The sequence below is a fragment of the Neomonachus schauinslandi genome, chromosome 13, assembly GCF_002201575.2.
Source record: "Neomonachus schauinslandi chromosome 13, ASM220157v2, whole genome shotgun sequence".
Taxonomy (NCBI): domain Eukaryota; kingdom Metazoa; phylum Chordata; class Mammalia; order Carnivora; family Phocidae; genus Neomonachus; species Neomonachus schauinslandi.
This window is the reverse complement of record NC_058415.1, coordinates 6,939,938-6,957,435: the sequence shown is the minus strand read 5'-3', so window position 1 is coordinate 6,957,435 and position 17,498 is coordinate 6,939,938. Positions and strand designations below refer to the sequence as shown.

Genomic DNA, 17,498 nt, shown 5'->3' with positions numbered 1-17,498 from the left:
CTGGTTGGCCCGGGCGCCGCAGAGCGGGGCGGCGGCAGGAGGAGCCGGGCGCGCCCAGCGCGCACTGCTGGCGAGGTGGCCCGGGCGGCAGGCGCGGCGCGCGGTCTCAGGTGGCGGCGGCGGCGGCTGTGACAGCGGCGGTGACAGCGACAGCGGCGGCCGCAGCCGCCGGCGCGCACCCTCTCCCCCGCGCGCCCGCCTCCCGCCCCCACTGCGCCGCGGAGCCTCCGCCGGTCCCCGCGCGCACGGCAGAGCTCCGCGCACAATAGCGGCGGCCGCGGCGGCGGCGGCTCCGGGCGCCCGCCATGGGGAAGCCGGCGAGGAAGGGATGCGACTGCAAGCGCTTCCTGAAGAACAACTGGCTGCTGCTGTCCACCGTGGCCGCGGTGGTGCTAGGTGAGCGGCGTGGCGGGTGGGCGAGGCGCGCGCCCTCACGCGCTCCCGGCGCCCAGGCCGCGTGCGGGGCTGGCGGGTGGAGGGTGGGCGAGGCGCCGCGGGTGCACCTCGGCGCCCCCGTCGGCCTCGGAGCCACGCGGGGGCTTCTCCGCGAGGGTGCCGGTGTCTGCGTGCGAAGAACAAAGCTCCTCGGGGACTCCCATTTGGGTGCTCCACGAGCTGCGGGCTCCTGCTTTACTCAAAATGATCAAAGGGGCTTGGAAGGGGAAAGGGAAGCTCTCGGTCCTTCCCGTTGGGAAGCAAACATGGTTTATTATTAGGTTTTCAATCCTATGTGCTCCCCCCATTTTTTCCGGAACCGTGCTGCCGGGACGGGGATCGAGTGCGGATTACGGTCCTCGGTCCTCGGTCCTTGGTCGGACTGGAAGAGGCACCTTAGCCTCAGGGATGGCCGGGCCCCCCAGGGAAGGGAGATAGAGGGTGTTGCCACTCACCCTGGGCCAAATTCTTGCCCAAACTCAGGGGTGTGCAGTTTTGGCCTGCAGGAGGTCACTGGGGGAAAGAGAGCTAAGAGAACTCACGTTTCTTCCTTTTCCACCCTGGTAATCTGCCAAAATAGCCTCCTTGAGCTTCGTTGCTCTCCACATTGTTTTTCTGAAAATAATTTTTAAGTCCTATTTGCGTGTTTTTAAACAAGGGTGTATTTAAATGATTCACTCCTGACAGATTACTGTTCTAAGCAGATGTCTGAGCCATTGCTCAGAGGTATGGAGTTGTTCCTATTTAGATTATGAATTTCTGCCAATTTGTCTGTCTTAAAAGTTAGGCTCTGGGATGCACCCCTTTGGGGTTGGAGTCTCTCTCCTTTCCTCTGTGAGCTCACACAGGTGGGGATACCCAGCAGGTGAGATTCCTTTCAAGTCCCCACCTTCGCTTTGGAAACGGGATCTGGGTTTGCTGAAAAGGGGATGGGGTGGCAGCCTCCGGACCTCATGCACCTTCTCCAGGGATGCTTCTGACTCTCAGAATATTTGGCATTGCCTACTCCCACGCTTGATGCCCTACCCCCCAAAAACCTATGGAAGTTAACGGAATCCTCAGAGTCAGATTTGCTTCTCCAGAACCTTGTGCAAAATAAAGTCAGGTTTCTAGTAAAGAAATAACATCTTGGAATTGCTTTTGCAGAGGCCGTTTGTGGGAGGAAAGAAGTAGAGAAGCAAGTCTTTCTTATCTGCTTAACTCCGTTTCCCCCAAGGGCCAAGTGGCTTAGGGGTCTTTAGGGAAGGTTTATCCTGCCCCCACTACATTTAAATAATACACCACAGAGAGAGTGATTTGATTTCCCTGCATCCAAACAGATGAGATGGCCTTGTTTGTTTTCCCTAGTGATAAGAGTCCAGAATTGTTAGACCCTTTTTAAGGATGGTTACTGGGTAACTCAGGGCCAGCATTTCCCTCCCAATTCCTGGTGAAAGTGAAATAATGCTGCATTTTTAGCTTTAGAGTTCTCCTATTAACCAAGTGTTGCATACCGCACTTCACTGTACCCATTCACTGGAGGCTGGTTTGGGAAGCATTTTGAGCAGTTGTTCCCTGGCCTTTGGAACCTGTTGAAAAATACAGCTTCAGGGTCAAGAGGAATTACATGCCCATTTTGCAGATCTGGCCTTTGGCAGCAGGGCAGTTTCCAACAGTTTTTAATCTGGGTGAAGCACAGGAGCTTGATTCAGACACTCTTCTCAAGAAAGAGAAACCACCATATAAAAATGTCAAGTGCCCCCACTGAAGTCTTTCTGGACATTTGCTCCTCCAGGAGCAACACAGGGCTATCCTGAGGGTTTCCGCTCCTGGTCCGAAAAGTGTCAAGCCTGAGCCATCCCCAGTGTGCTCATCACAGGCACAGGTGCACAGATATCTGGGGAGCATCCTGGCTTGTTTGAGAAAGAACAAGGGGTGCAGGGAGTGGGGGGAGGCAGGAGGCCAGGAGGGGACAGAGCAGTGGGAGAGTGTGGGCTCCTCTAAGGACTTTGACTTTTACTGGGAGATGGGAAACCACTGGAAGGTTCTGAGCAGAGCAGCGTGGTCTGGTTGTATTTTAATCAGCTCCCCTGGCCGCTGTTTTGACCACAGACTGGGGGAGGCAGGGGGTGGAAGCAGAGCCAGGTTGAGGAGGCTGTGGTGCGCTTAACCTGCGATGCATTTGACTTCTTAAACTGTAATCTCATTTCCATCGTGCCTAGTGAAATATCAGGAAATGCTTATGAAAAAAGGCGATGAAAATGTTGCGCAGCTATGTAGTAGGCGTTGCCTATATATGTATATATAAATGCCCACCTAGGGATGAGGGAACTGAGACTCCATGTCACGGTCACTCAGATGAAAACTGGTCCTCCTGTTCCTTTCCTTCCCCTCCTTTGGGCGGCTTCTCTCTGTCTTGCTCCCCAGCTCCCTGTCATACCTGGTCCTCGCCAACCCTCCTGGGAATCACAGTGCCATACTGGGGTGGCGTACTTTGGTCTGTATTGTTCTTTTCTCCCCTGAGACTGGAAAGGGGCAGAAACATGCCTCCAGGACTCTGCGAATCCCCGTGTGGGCCTTTGGAGGAATCCTGCTCCAGTGAGACTTGGCAGATTCATCGGCCAGGCTGGCCTCCACTCTGGGCTCAGACCCACTCTTATGCCTCTGTTCATGAGGCTGCCCAGCTCTTCCTTCCATCTTCAAAGTCTGCCTTTCCTACCTTCTAACAGAGGGGCTGGGCATGACTGCGGCGGAGGGTATGATTGAGGGACATGGAAAAACCAAATGAGCAAGGCTGCTGAAGAGGCAGAGGCAGCTCCCGGAGGGCCTGGAATGCCATGCTGATGAGTTCGGACAAGGTCTGAGGGTTAGGTTGGCAAGGACACTGTCAGAGCTGTGCTTGGAAAAGATTACTGAAGCAGGTGCATGTGGCAAATGGATCCTGGGAGGGTGGTCTTGCAGGTAGGCAGACAGGGAGAGCTAGGGGCCTCGGCTGCACAGCTGCAGGGGAAGTGGAAAAGAAGTGACAGTTAACTCGAGGGGCTCAGCAGGTTAAACTGATGGGGTATGGCCGGATTTGGTCCTCTAGGGGAAGGAAGTAGCCATCTCTAACAGGAGAGGGCGTCTAGAAGCGGCACAGACTTGGAAAAGAACTATTGTGCACTCCCACTCTGCAGAAGCAATATCTACTTGTATGCATTACTCTGCAGTTAGAATATATTCTCTTTTTTTTTTGCCTCCCCCACCAATCCATGAGCCTCCCTGAACCCACAGCATCTGTCACAATGCATGGTGGGCTCAATACATTTGTTGATTTGTTGGTGAGACATTTATGACCCAGAGAGTAAGACATTTTCCTTGTTTATTGAGTGAATAAATGAGCCCTAACCTTAGCTTGAACTCCATTTCCTCCATAAATTCTCTTCTGCCTACTTCAGCATTCTCTAATCTGCAACGGTAACCCAGATTAACACTTAGTCTACATATATATATCAAGCACGGTCATCTTTTCTTCCTTAGAACTAGATTACAGACCCCTTGAGGGCCAAAGCACCCTATTACTCCTGGCAGATCCTGGAAAATGAAATGAGACCTTAGAGTAATGAGACTGACTCTTCAGAGCTCTTTAAGAGAGTGTATCTGATATTTAAACTCTCTGGGCCTTTGTTTTCTTATCAGAAAGAAGAGGAATTTGGATGAGCTGGAAGAGAAAGGATTTCATTCACGTGCTACCTCCCCTTTATAGATAGTGGACTGTTTGGTGGAATATGTTTGTTGAGAAAGAATTGGAAACAGAAGTTCTGGAATTGATTACTGATGTCTGCCAAGGGCTTAGGAGCAGAGAGTATGGGCATGTGTCCTCCATACTTGTTGACCCTGGGTTAGAAAATCTCTGTGGTTCCTTCTAGCTTTAATCCTTTCGCTCAGTGATTGTATCATCATCGTTCCTCAGTTTATCGCTAGAAGCTCTTCCATAGGACAGTAAGCAAGTGATAAAGGTCATTATGGGAGGATGAAATGATCTTGATGTTGAGTCACTTGTAAACCCTCTGTGACTTGAGTTTAATAATGTAAATTGTAAAAATAAGTAAATAAATAAGTAATGTAATTTGTGTATGGAACTGTTACCAGGGCAGTGTTCCATGTCAACATTAGATTATTTAGGAATATGAGGTCTAATAAACTTATGTTGTTCCTGTATATGTATACATATGTTGCATGTATCTGCTTAATTAAGTACTTTAGAGAAGAGGTCCTTTAACTGGCTTGGCCCAAGTTCCACGTATTAAAGAATTAGGAAAAGAATTTTGGGCTTTGAATGTCCATGCCTGATGCTTTCATTTTTGAAACCAAATCAGAACCAAGCAGACTTGCGGACTCACTAAAGAGATTCTGATTTTTGGTTGCCTCTGCATGGTATATATACCTCAAGTCTATCAAACCAAAACCCCACACAAAGCTATATGAACAGGAAATTGTAAAATGAATCATTCAAAAATTATCACAAGTGTTGGACTCTGCCCCATACCTTATGTTGTATACACATTCTTAATGCCATCTGTTGGGAGGACTTTGAAGGTCAATCGCTAAAGTACAGAGAAGGGCAAAAGAAGGTATGTGGGGGTGTGTGTGTGTGTGTGTATGAGTCTGTGTCTGTCTTTCAGTTTAATAGTCAGAAAAGAGAAGATTAGGGGCACCTGGGTGGCGCAGTTAGTTAAGCATCTGACTCTCGATTTCAGCTCAGGTCATGATTTCAGGGTCCTGGGATCGAGCCCCACATAGGACCTGCGTTGGGCTTCACACTCAGCAGAGAGTCTGCTTGAGATTCTCTCTCTCCCTCTCCCTCTCCCCACTTGGTGCACGTACTGTCTCTCTCTCTCTCTCTCTCTCTCTCTCAAATAAATAAATCTTATAAAAAGAGAGGGACAAGATTGTTCATAGATAGTCAATATCTTGTTAGATGTCGCTTAATGTGAGACATTGGTTTTTTTAGTGCAAAGAAAAAAAAAACCCAAATCCTGTAGAATCAAAGTTATCCACCTGTCAAAAATTTGAGCAGCAAGCATAAGCAATAAAGGAAACCTCAAATGAAGACACTCGATGTAGAAAATTACCATGTGCCAGATCAGGATATGGTAGAGCTCACAAAGTAGCTCAGATGGCTAAAACCCTGGCTAGGTCAGACAAGGGGTACAAACCTGGGATGAGGAATTCGCTCTTGGAGAGCATATGCCTGCTCGTGTGAGCGCTTGCTTGTTAAGAGAGAAAGCTTTCCACATTAATTACTTGTGAGAAATTGTGATTACCTGACACAGAGCTGAGCCTCCAAGTAACTGTCCTGTGGGGAGTCAGCGACACCCTGGCCTGGTGACAGGGAAGCCCGGTTCACCGGAAGAGCTGCAGATCTCCCCCGAGTCGGTGCTGGAGACCCGGAGTCACGTATGCTGTGAGGACTGGAGCACTCTCGAAGAAAATGAATTCATTTTTGATGACATCAAACACCCCTGCAGCATTGTTTAAGGTAGCAAGTGTTTTCAGTGGCCTTTCCTATTTAGAATGTTAAACATGCATCTAATAGCAGAGAATATTGGAGACAGTGACTATTAAGCCAATAATTCACTTTGGAGCTATAGTTTGGCTCAGTGGATAGATTTAGAAGGAGCTAATTCATTATACTTGCTGAGGAAACAGCCCAAATTGCAACAAAGAGCGCTCTGTTGTAATTAGTACACTCCACAGTAACACCTCTGTTGATGGAAAGAAAGTGTTCCAGTGGCTCACTCGTTGCCAGAAATGTTACTACCCTGCGTTTGAAAAATATCTGCCAACTGCCTGCTGTTCCATTACCAGAGATAGAATATTTCCTTTCCAGCAAATACTCCTGCACTTTCCGGGATGGGAGGACCTTGTCCCAGCCCACAGACGCTTCACACTGTGTGTTCCGGGCTGTTCCTTTCCCGGCCCCGGTCGTGTGAGTTCTGGGCAGCAGCACCCCCTCAGCCAGGACAAGGAGGATGCTGTGCCTCGTTCTCCAGCACAAGACCCAGAGGCAGCACTGAGGAGATGAGACCCTCCCACCGGTTCCTCACGTGCAGCCTGAGGTCTTTGTTACCCAGGCCCTTCTTGGTCTCGTGGTCCCTAACTGTGTCCACAGATGGGACAACTATCACAGCATATTTTCATGTGTCCAGGAAGGGTCCTGACATGAGCATCATGTGACTCTGTGAGGTCTGCATGTTGATGCAAAGGGGTGGCCTTTGGGGCCGGAACTTCCATTCAGAAATGACCAGAGAGGGTCCACTCTGTGTGTTTATTCTTATAACTGCCCTGAGACAATTACTTGGGTTCAGTGCCCTTGGGTTTTTAAAGCTACATTTACTTACTCAACTAAGAAGGAAACCCTTCGGGAAGAGAGCTCAAGTGAGATTATATAATCAAATTATCTTTTTACCACTGTTCTGTTGCTCGAGAGTTATCTGGTTACTTATAATTCAGTAAAGAATTAAGTCTACAACAACAAAAAATGCATCGTCACCAGAAATACCTAACCACAGAAAGCCTAATCTCCAAGCCTCTTCCCACTTCTGGACGATAAACTGATTTTGCTCAGTTTCTGTGGGCATTTCATATACTTCATTGTCTTCTGATTCCATTAACCACTTTACAGGTCTCATACAAGATTCCCCAGATTATGGGACAGTGAGGAAGACACATTTTCTACTTTGAAAAGTTATTTCTCTTGTAGTTCACCAAGCCTAGGATTTGCTAACGTTTGTTGAGGGCTTACTGTGAGTTTTATGCACGTTTATTTCCCATTTGACCCTGAGTACAATGAGGTAGGAAGTTTGCCCTTCTGCGCAGATGAGGAGAAGGAAACATAAAAGGCTGAAGTCCCATGGCTGAGGTCCCAGTCAAAGCTGGGATTTGTACCCAGGACTGTCTGACCCCAAAACTGAGGTTCTTAACCATTAAGCAAGTCTCCTTCCTTCCTAACAGACCTTGATACACCTAAAGCATAGTTCAAATGATTCTTGTAGACTCAGTCTTGTACAGTGACTAAATAAAGCCTATTCTCCACCTTCTCACTCCATCCCTTGCCTGTCTCTTGGTGCCATTTTATCCTGTCCTTAACGTGGGGAGGTCCCCAGTGGTTAGCCTTCCCCCATGCTCCCCCTTGTAAGCCCTCTATTTGAATGGGTATTCTGGTCGAGCTTGTCTAGTGGTTGCTTTCCTGGAGTATGTTGTACTTTGCTGCCCTAATGCTTTTGCTCATTGTTTCACCCACTGTTATCCTACTCATCCTTGAAGATGGATCACCTAATTCCCACTCTTGCTGTATAGACTTCTCTGGCTGGTCAGATGAACTGCCTTCTCTGTGCTCTCGTCACCGTCCACTTACATCTGCACGTTACACTGCATTTGCACCACCTCCCCAAACTCTGCCCTGTGGCAGACATCACTAATCGATGACTGCAGTCTTAACCACGGAGCTCAGTTATGGCCTCAAAATCCCCAAAACTATCCTCCAGGCAACCACTGTCAATCAAAGGGAATTGGCGTGTAAGAGGAAAGGTGTTGTCTCTCTGATTGGAAAGATCTGTTCATTTAGCAATCAGTTAAGAGCTCGGCTCAAAAGGAGCAAATATTAATGTTCCTGGCAGAAGACGCAGGGTGAAAGTCCGTGTTTCTTCCCAGTGTGTTAGAGCTGGTGCACGGGTAGATACCACTAACAGTAGCCCAAGTGTGGTAAATGTTGCAAGAAAGCTACATCTTGCCTTGGGCCTTCAAAGAAGACAGTTGAGAAAGAGTTCCTGGAGAAGGCCAGGAATGGCCTTGAGCAGGTGTGGTAGGATTCCTGGGCTGGATGATTGGAAATATTACAAGAGCCCAGGTTGAGGTAACGATAGGAGGACAAAGGCCCATATTCTGTCTTACGTCCCGTTTTGGTATCATGTGCAGCTACTATGCAGTCTGTGCGTTGCCGTGTTTTCACAACTTCTCTGTCTCACCTCAGTTTCCTGAGGATAGAAAAAAATGCTGTCTGATTTGGGTCTGTCATACTCATGGCATCTAGCACTGCAGCTGCTTTGTAGAAGATGCCCCCAAAATCTTTTTTCACTGGTTACAAAACCTTCCTCGTTAAAGAAGAGGTAAACCATTGGTGAACCTCTCCCATTAGTCCCCGGGCTAACCACTTAGTTGTATCGTTTTGTTTTGTTTTTTTTTAAAGATTTTATTTATTTATTTGACAGAGAGATAGAGAGCACAAGTAGGCAGAGTGGCAGGCAGAGGGGGAGGAAGAAGCAGGCTCTCCGCTGAGCAGGGAGCCCCACGTGGGGCTTGATGCCGGGACCCCAGGATCGTGACCTGAGCAGCCGCTTAACTGACTGAGCCACCCAGGCGCCCCACGTTTTGTTTCTTTTTTTTCTTTTTAAGATTTTATTTATCTATTTGAGAGAGAGAGCACAGAGGGAGAGGGAAAAACACTCCCCACTGAGCAGGGAGCCTGATGTGGGACTCGATCCAGGACCCTGAGATCACGACCTGAGCCGAAGGCAGACGCTTAGCCCACTTAACACCCACGTTCTCCTGTTGTATGGGTTTTTGAGTGAAGACCCTGGGGAACTCTTATCAAACTGGAGTCATCCCAAATGTACTTTACGTCTACTTTGGGGATCCCACAAGAAGAGCAAGCCTGGCCAACAACAGTTCTGAAGCCATTTTAGTGTGAGCTCCACATGGCCTCAAAGCTCCCAGACTGGAGGGCATCTCCCCACTCCGAGGAAGGCGTGACCTTCTCAGGAAACCAGCACCAGAACCACGCTGATCTCCAGAGAATTCTATGGACTGATTAGAGAAGATCCATCTGGTCTCCTGAATTTGGGCCATGGCATAAAGCTGAATCAGCCTTGAATGATAGAGATTTTTTGAATGTGGTAATTAGCAATTCCTATGTCTGTTTGTGAATTTATTTCTAGGTTTCTGCCCCCCCCCCCCCCAACACACACACACATCTTTTTACATCGTTGTCCAAATTCTGCCCATTTCTTTCCCTGTCTGGAGATTATTTCTCTGATAAAGAATTAATTAGCCTGTCTGTGCTGCCTGTTCCAGGAGACCTTGAGCTTGAACTGCTTGGATAAACACTAGATTTGGTCATTAAAGAGTCTGAAGATGGGTTTTTACTTTTTTATTGGCAAAAGTTAATTGTCAACCAGGAGACGTAACAGGTCGGCTCCGTTTCTGCTTCCTCTTCATCGATTCCTTTCTTACATCTGGAGAATTTGCTGAGGTTGTGTCACCTGGAGGAGCTTCTGAGTTCCCTGGAGGGATGGAGATGGAGATGTTGCCAAATCAGAAGCCACAGACCCTGAGAAACAAAGTTTACATCTACTACTGCTTAAATGGGAACGATTGAATAAAGTTTGGTTGCTTTTTTAACCTCACAGGTAACCGTAGAACACAGGACTTACAGATTCTAAGATCTAGAACTCTAAATTTCCCTGGACTTTGGGGCTCATCCCAGAGCTTCCATAGGCTTTGTGAATCCTGCTCAGTGCTCTGGGCTCGGAAAGGGTTAGTGAATCACAGCAGGTGGGTTTGCAGCTGTGGCTTTTTACTTAGATTTTCTCTTTCTCCCCCTTTACAGCCTTCTGCCACTCCCCAGGCAACATCTGTTGTCCGTGTGGGCAACACCGAGAAGGGGAGCTGAAGAGCCTCGCAAACATTAAACATTCCAAGGTTCCAAAAGTAAACAAAACCCTTAAGTATTAATGTGAAAAGATTACACTCACCATGTTTGATTTTGGAGGGATCTCTGGTGGTCATCTTAAATGCATTTATGGTTATTTCTAGAACTTCTGTTTAATCCATTGTTCTCAAACAAGCTAATCCATGGACAGGGACTTTATAAACCTGGGAAGTGTCTTATAAACGTTTCTTATTGTTGGGGGAGGTGCAAATGGGGAAATTTGGATCCTGGGTACAATGGTATGCATTGTATACGTCATCTTTGTGTGTTTTTCTGGGGCCCTCCTCTCATCCTGTGTGAAAAGGCATCTGGGCTCCTTTTAGTGGCTCTCTGGTAAATTTAACATTCTAAACAGGACTGTTCTTTCACAAATAATAATCAAACAAGTTGGCTCTCTCTTTGCCTTTTTTCTTCCGGTGAGGATTAAGAGAAGTATCCAGGGTATTTACAGACAGATTCTTGACCCAACCTTTCAACCCTGGAGACCACTTTCATTTTAATTTTTAAAAATACCATAAAATTCTTCAAATACATCTTAACTCACTTGAAGATAAGAGTAAATATTTCTGTGGTCCTTGTGGGGGTGGGGAAGGTTAGTTCAGAGTTACAGCTCCGCAGAAGTTGAGGCAGGTACGTAAACAGTCGGTAGCCAGGTGGCGTAGTTGGGAATCATTAGAGACCCCCTTAGCCTTCTGGGTGCAAGGTTCCTCAGACTGGGAATTCCAGGCTTGGGACAGGTCTAGAAAATCGAATGTAGCTGGCTGCCTTCTTTCTGCCAGAGGCCCATCTCTTTCTCTGCTCTCAAATTGCTCCTGACTAAAACCAGCTTGGGGGGAGATGGTCGGATTTTGTTTACTCATAGGGAGAAGGCTTCCTGAGATTGTGTAATGAACCCAGAAGGAGTTTATGACAGTCGTTAAACTGGTTATGATAGGTAGTGTTTCCAGACATCTAGTGTTAAAGCTGAGGAAAAGGTGTGTCCTCCAACCAGAGGATCCCAGGGCCTCTCCAAACCGTACGCAAGTGTGGGTAAGGGGACTTACAGTTCCTTCAGTGACTTGGAGGCCAAATATTTGCCCAGGTACCAAGGAGGGGAGAGAATAGAGTGAAACCACAAGGTAGAGGAAGGTCTTTCAGAGGCATGCATAGAACAAGCTGAGAGGTGGCATCGTCCATGAGATTATCAGATACGGTAGGAAATGGGAGATTTTAGAACCCACAAGTCAAGTCATAGATACATATCTCAGAAATAGCCCAACCACACAAGTGTGGGACTGACACATCTTTGAGGGAGAGAGAGTCTGCTTGCTCCTGGATTGAAAGGTTCACTCACAACTGGCCTCTAAGCCAGTCAATGCTTCCTGTCGAGGTTAGAGTCCTATGGGGTAGTCCTACAACCGAGCTCATCCTCATGTGACCCCAAGGGGCTCTTTGGACTCCAGAGGCCCCAGAAGCCTGGGAGAAGTCCAGAGGCTTAAGAACCAGGCTCCCAACTTCTCATGGATACATTACCATAGCCATTGTCAAAGGGAGACAATCCCACGAGTCAGGAGACACTGGAGAGGCCGTATTTATGATGCCCCTCTGGGTTGGATGGTCCTGGAACAATGTTGTAGAATTCACGCCCACATTCCTGTGGCCCAGTTTTCACGCTCAGCCAGTGACATCCTCTCTCCGCGGTTTTCCTCTTGCCTTTTGTAATTAGGTGTGTTGAGTAAAGAGTAGAAAATGCAGTGACCTCCTGGGCCCACACAATGCATGGCAATTACGCATCCCGGGTTCAGTTCGGTGCAGCAGATAGCAATCAAGTAGCTGTGGAGGGTCAGGCTTGGTTCCCCGGGGCAGGGGGAGTGCAGACGTGAGCATGCAGCGGTTGTGCATCAGGAGCTCGAGATGAGGGGATGGGCCGAGACAGAGGTCTGAGAGGGGGTAACAGATGCACATGAAGCTCAGCAGGGCCAAAGAATAGACTCAGTCCGCCTGGGGAGAGAGCCCAGGAAATGCTTTTTGGAGGACGTGACATTTTAGCTAGGTTTTTAGGGGTGAGTAGGAGTTCACTAGGCAAAGAGAGTGACAAAAGGGTTTTTTGTTTTTTTTTTTAGAAGGGCATCTATACAAAAAAGGGCACAAAAGCAAGGAGCATCTTTAAGAAATAGCAAGGAGTTTGTTGAGACTGTATATGATGAGACAGGGTGGCGAGGACATGCAGTCCTGTATCAGTTAGGGACCTGTCCGAAAACACAGGGCCCACTCACTCAAAAGTGTTTAACCGGGGCGCCTGGGTGGCTCAGTTAAGCGTCTGCCTTCAGCTCAGGTCTTGATCCCCAGGTCCTGAGATGGAGCCCCTCATAGTGCTCCTTGCTCAGCGGGGAGCCTGCTTCTCCCTCTGCCTGCCGCTCCCCCTGCTTGGGCGTGCACGTGCTCTCTCTCTCTGACAAATAAGTAAATAAAATCTTTTTAAAAAAAATCTTAAAGAAAAAAGACACCCCGGGCTAATAACTGTGGCAGCTCTTAGCTCCCCTATACCTAGACGGGCAGGGGGAGAGGGCGGTGTCAGCATAGTCCAGGGAGGGTTGGGGCCCCGTGACGGGACCTGCGTGGCCACAGGAACACAGCTCCTCTGAGAACCATGGCAAGGCAGGGAGGGAGTACAGGTGATAAGTACCCCAAGCTCGCGCGCTCTCTCTGTTTCTCTCTCTCTCTCTCTCTCTTTGAGATCTACAGCTAGTGCCTCTCCTTCGCTAAACTCAACTGAAGCCAGAGGACAAGGAACCCTTGGTTACACACTTCGTAGAGATCAGCCTCCTGGGACATAGAGCAGGGCAAGAAAGGACAAGTTCAGTCTGAAAGGCAAGTAGAGAAGAACCAGCACAGAGCCATATGGCATTGAGTGCTAGGTGGTTTTCCGAGGACACTATTATACAGAACAAGTGTTGAAAAGATAACCAGGTCCGTGAATGATGCAGAGAAGTAGGTTGATGACGTCTGGCGATACGGTGCTGCTTATGGGCATTATAGGAAGGGAGCCTCTATAACTGTTACCAGCATGACCATTCGCCGGCCTTGCCTCGCCCCACAGACCCATCCCCTTGGCCTCCACATCAACCAGCCTTTTCTCCATGCAAAGAGGGCAAATGCGGTTGATGGTGGAAGCAGCCAGAATACCAGGGACCTTTTCTCCCCACCTATAATTTAGGACTCTTCAATTTGGAAGTGACAGAAAATCCAGGTCAAACAGGCTGAAGCCAGGGGGGCGGGGGTGAGGCGTAGAATTTATGGCCCAGATAATTTAAGAGCTCAGAAATAGTAATGGCTTCAGGTACAGCTGGATGCAGGGATTCAAACAACACCACCCCAGCCCCTTCTGTGTTTACGTACAGTTTCTGCACGCCTGGGTTGTTGTTTTCACCCTCGGGCAAGACTCCCATTGGTGGTGAGATAGCGGCCAGCACCGCTGCGGGTTTCTGTGTCCCTGTTGCACACCCAGCAGGAGAGAGAAAGTTTCTCATCCTGTAGTTCCAACAAGACTCGTGTGCCGGCCGGAGCCTCAGGCAGCCCTAACTGGGTCATGTGGGCCCATTCCTCAATCAGTCCTGGGACGAAGGGAATGTGGTTGTCTGGTTGCCGGGGCCGGAGTCACTCCCTCATCCCACACCATTTCCCCGGCTCTGAGCTGGGCAGAGGTGCCGCTGCCCTGGGCGGATGGGGAGCTGGGAGGTATGCTGGCAACAGCCGGGACAGTGGGTCTCTCTCAGGTGGCAGTTACAACAAATGCCCTGCCTTTTACCTTTTGTGTTCCTACACTCTTTCCTGAGTGCAATTAGTACCTGATCATAGGCCAAGTTTTATTGAATTCATAGTGTTACAGAAACGTTTGAAGGTGTTTAGATATTCACCATCTGCCTTGAAATGGATTAATTTTAGACAGAAACCACTTTAAGATCTGAGAGAGGGAAAGAACAATTAAGCAAGGATGACAATTGAATGTTTGCCTTAAACTCTTAAGAATTCTATTTTTGGGGCGCCTGGGTGGCTCAGTTGGTTGAGCGACTGCCTTCGGCTCAGGTCATGATCCTGGAGCCCCGGGATCGAGTCCCGCATCGGGCTCCCTGCTCGGCGGGGAGTCTGCTTCTCCCTCTGCCCCTCCCCCCTCTCATGTGCTCTCTCTCTCTCATTCTCTCTCTGTCAAATAATAAATAAAATCTTTATAAAAAAATAACAAATAAATAAAGTTTCATTGGGCGCCTGGGTGGCTCAGTCGGTTAAGCGACTGCCTTCGGCTCAGGTCATGATCCTGGAGTCCCTGGATCGAGTCCCACATCGGGCTCCCTGCTCAGCAGGGAGTCTGCTTTGCCCTCTGACCCTATCCCCTCTCATGTGTTCTCTCTCATTCTCTGTCTCTCAAATAAATAAATAAAATCTTAAAAAAAAAAAAGAATTCTATTTTTGAAGAGTTTACAGCTAATATCGTATTTAATGATGAAAGTCTGAGTGCTTTCCCCCTAACATCAGGAAGAAGGCAAGAAAGTTCATTCTTACCACTTGTATTCAGTATCTCACCGGGCGCTGAACCAGTCCCATGGAGCAAGAAAAAAAAATAAAAGGCACAGATTGAGAAGAAAGAAAACTGCCCCTAGTCACAGATGACATGATTTTCTACCTACGAAATCCCAAGGAATCTGCAAAATAACTCCTAAAACTGATAAGTGATTTAGCACATTTGCAAGATACAAAGTTAACACACAAAAATCGTTTTTTTCTGTGTACTAACAATGTATAGCTGGAAATAGAAATTTTAAAACTATTATTTATAATAGCTCCAAAATTACAAGATTAAGTGTGTATCTGACAAAATATATGTAGAATCTGTAGGCTGGAAATTATAAAACACTGACAAGAATTTATAGACCTAAGTAAATGGAGAGACACACCTGTTCATGGATTAGAAGGTTCATCACAATAATCATGTGTGTTCCCCCCAAGCTGATTTATAAATTTAATGTAATTTTTTTTGAGATTTTATTTATTTAGAGAGAGAGCGAGCCTGAGCAGGGGGGAGAGGGAGTGGGAGAAGCAGACTCCCCTGCTGAGCAGGGAGCCCGACTCGGGGCTCCATCCCAGGACCCCAGGATCATGACCCGAGCTGAAGGCAGATGCTTAACCGACTGAGCCACTCAGGCACTCCAGATTTAATGTAATTCTGATCAAAATCCCAGCAGTATTTTTGTAGATCCATCAGAGAAGATAATTCTAAGCTCTATGTGGAAAAGCTAAAGGAACTAGGAACTCCTAAAACAATTTTAAAAAGAAGAAGGAAATAAATAAAAAGAAGAAATAAAAAGAAGAAGGCAGTTGGAAAAATCACATTATCCTATTTTAAGACAGTGATCAAGGCCCTGTAGTATTGGTGAAGGGACAGACACATATCAATGAAACAGAATAGAGATCCTGGAAATAGACCCATGCAGAAATGCCCGATGGATTTTTGACAAGTGCAAATGCCATTTGAAGAAGAAATGATAGTCTTTTCAACAAGTGGAGCAACTGGGCAGCCATATGCCAAAATTAAAAATGAACATCCATCTAAACATCACATTTTTTGAAGGTTTATTTATTTATTAGAGAGAGAGAGTGCATGAGTGGTGGTGAGGGGAGCAGGGGGAGAAGGGGCAGAGGGAGAGGAAGAAGCAGAGTCCCCGCTGAGCAGGGAGCCCCACGTGGGGCTCCGTCCCAGGACCCTGAGATCAGGACCTGAGCCGCTCCACCAACTGAGCCACCCAGGTGCCCCTAAACATCACATTTTATACAAAGATTAACTCAGAGTCTATTATAGATTTAAAAGAAAAGGGGACAAATATAAAACTTTTAGAAAAAAAAGAAAAATCTCGGTGACCTAGAGTTAGATAAGACTTCTCAGATATCCAAAGCACAGGTCATAAAAGAAAAAAAAAATTGATAAGTTGGACTTTATAAAAAATAAAAGCTTTTGTTTTATGGAAGATAACCTTTAAGAAAATGAACACGTGTCAAATCATCAAGTTGTACATCTTAAGTTATATGCAATTTTTAATTGTCAGTTATACCTCAACAAAGCTGGAAAATAAGTATTGAACAGTCTACAGACTAGGAGGAAATGGTTGCACATCACCTATCCAACAGATTTGAACTTGCATCCAGGATATATAAAGAATTTTCAAAACTCAAAATAGTAAGAAAGCAACTCAACTTTAAAAATGGGCAAAAGAGCACTGGGTGGGGCGCCTGGGTGGCTCAGTCGGTTGAGCGACTGCCTTCGGCTCAGGTCATGATCCCGGGGTCCTGGGATCGAGTCCCGCGTCGGGCTCCCTGCTCTGCGGGTAGCCTGCTTCTCCCTCTCCCACTCCCCCTGCTTGTGTTCCCTCTCTCGCTGTGTCTCTCTCTGTCAAATAAATAAATAAAATCTTTAAAAAAAAAAAAAAAAGAGCACTGGGTGTTATACGCAAACAATGAATCATGGAACACTACATCAAAAACTAATGATGTACTACTGTATGGTGACTAACATAATAAAAAAAATAAAAAATAAAAATAAATGGGCAAAAGCTTTGAGCAGAACTTCACCAGAGAGGGTACATGGATGGCAAATAAACACACCAAGAGCTGTTCAGCACTATTAGCCTTTGGGGAAATGCAAATTAAAACCATGATGGGATGCCATTCCATACATATTACAACGGCTAAAATGCAAAATACAACATCCAGTGCTGCTGAGTGAACGAAGCCGCTGGTACTCATACATTGCTGGTGGGACTCGGAAAAACCATTTGGTGGTCTCTTAATAAAAGTTAAACATACTCTTACCATATGACCCAGCAATCCCTCTTCTGGGTAGAAACCTAGAAGAAAAACTTACATTCACGCAAAGACTGGTACATAAATGTTTATAGCAGCTCTAATCATAGTCACCCCAAACGGGAAACAACCCACATATTCTTTGGGGAGGGAATGGATAAACACACTAGTGTGATCTATTGGGCAAAAAAAAGGAACATACTATTGATATGCACAAAACTGGGATGAATCTCGAAGGCCTTATGCTCAGTGAAAGAAGCCAGTCTCAGAAGGCTACCTCAAGTATGATTCTATTTATATGACCCTCTCAAAAAGACAAAACCATAGTGTGTAGAACAAATTAGTGGCGGCCAGACATTGGGGGGGGCTGTCTTTAAAGGTATCACTTGAGGGAGTTCTTTGGGGTGATGGAACTGTTCTATGATCCACAGCCTAATCTTGATTATGGTTGTAAGAATTTTCGCACAGGGGCGTCTGGGTGGCTCAGTTGTTGAGCGTCTGC

General features: G+C 47.1%; 1 protein-coding gene across 1 annotated transcript in view; it reads left to right on the top strand.

Moving 5' to 3' along the window:
* Positions 1 to 305: 305 nt before the first annotated feature.
* Positions 306 to 17,498, top strand: part of SLC1A1 (solute carrier family 1 member 1) — a 74,133-nt gene continuing 56,940 nt past the window's right edge. Inside the window, exon 1 of the mRNA XM_021694335.1 lies at positions 306 to 396. Within this exon, the coding sequence (XP_021550010.1) occupies positions 306 to 396 (91 nt within the window). The remainder of the gene's footprint in view (positions 397 to 17,498) is intronic.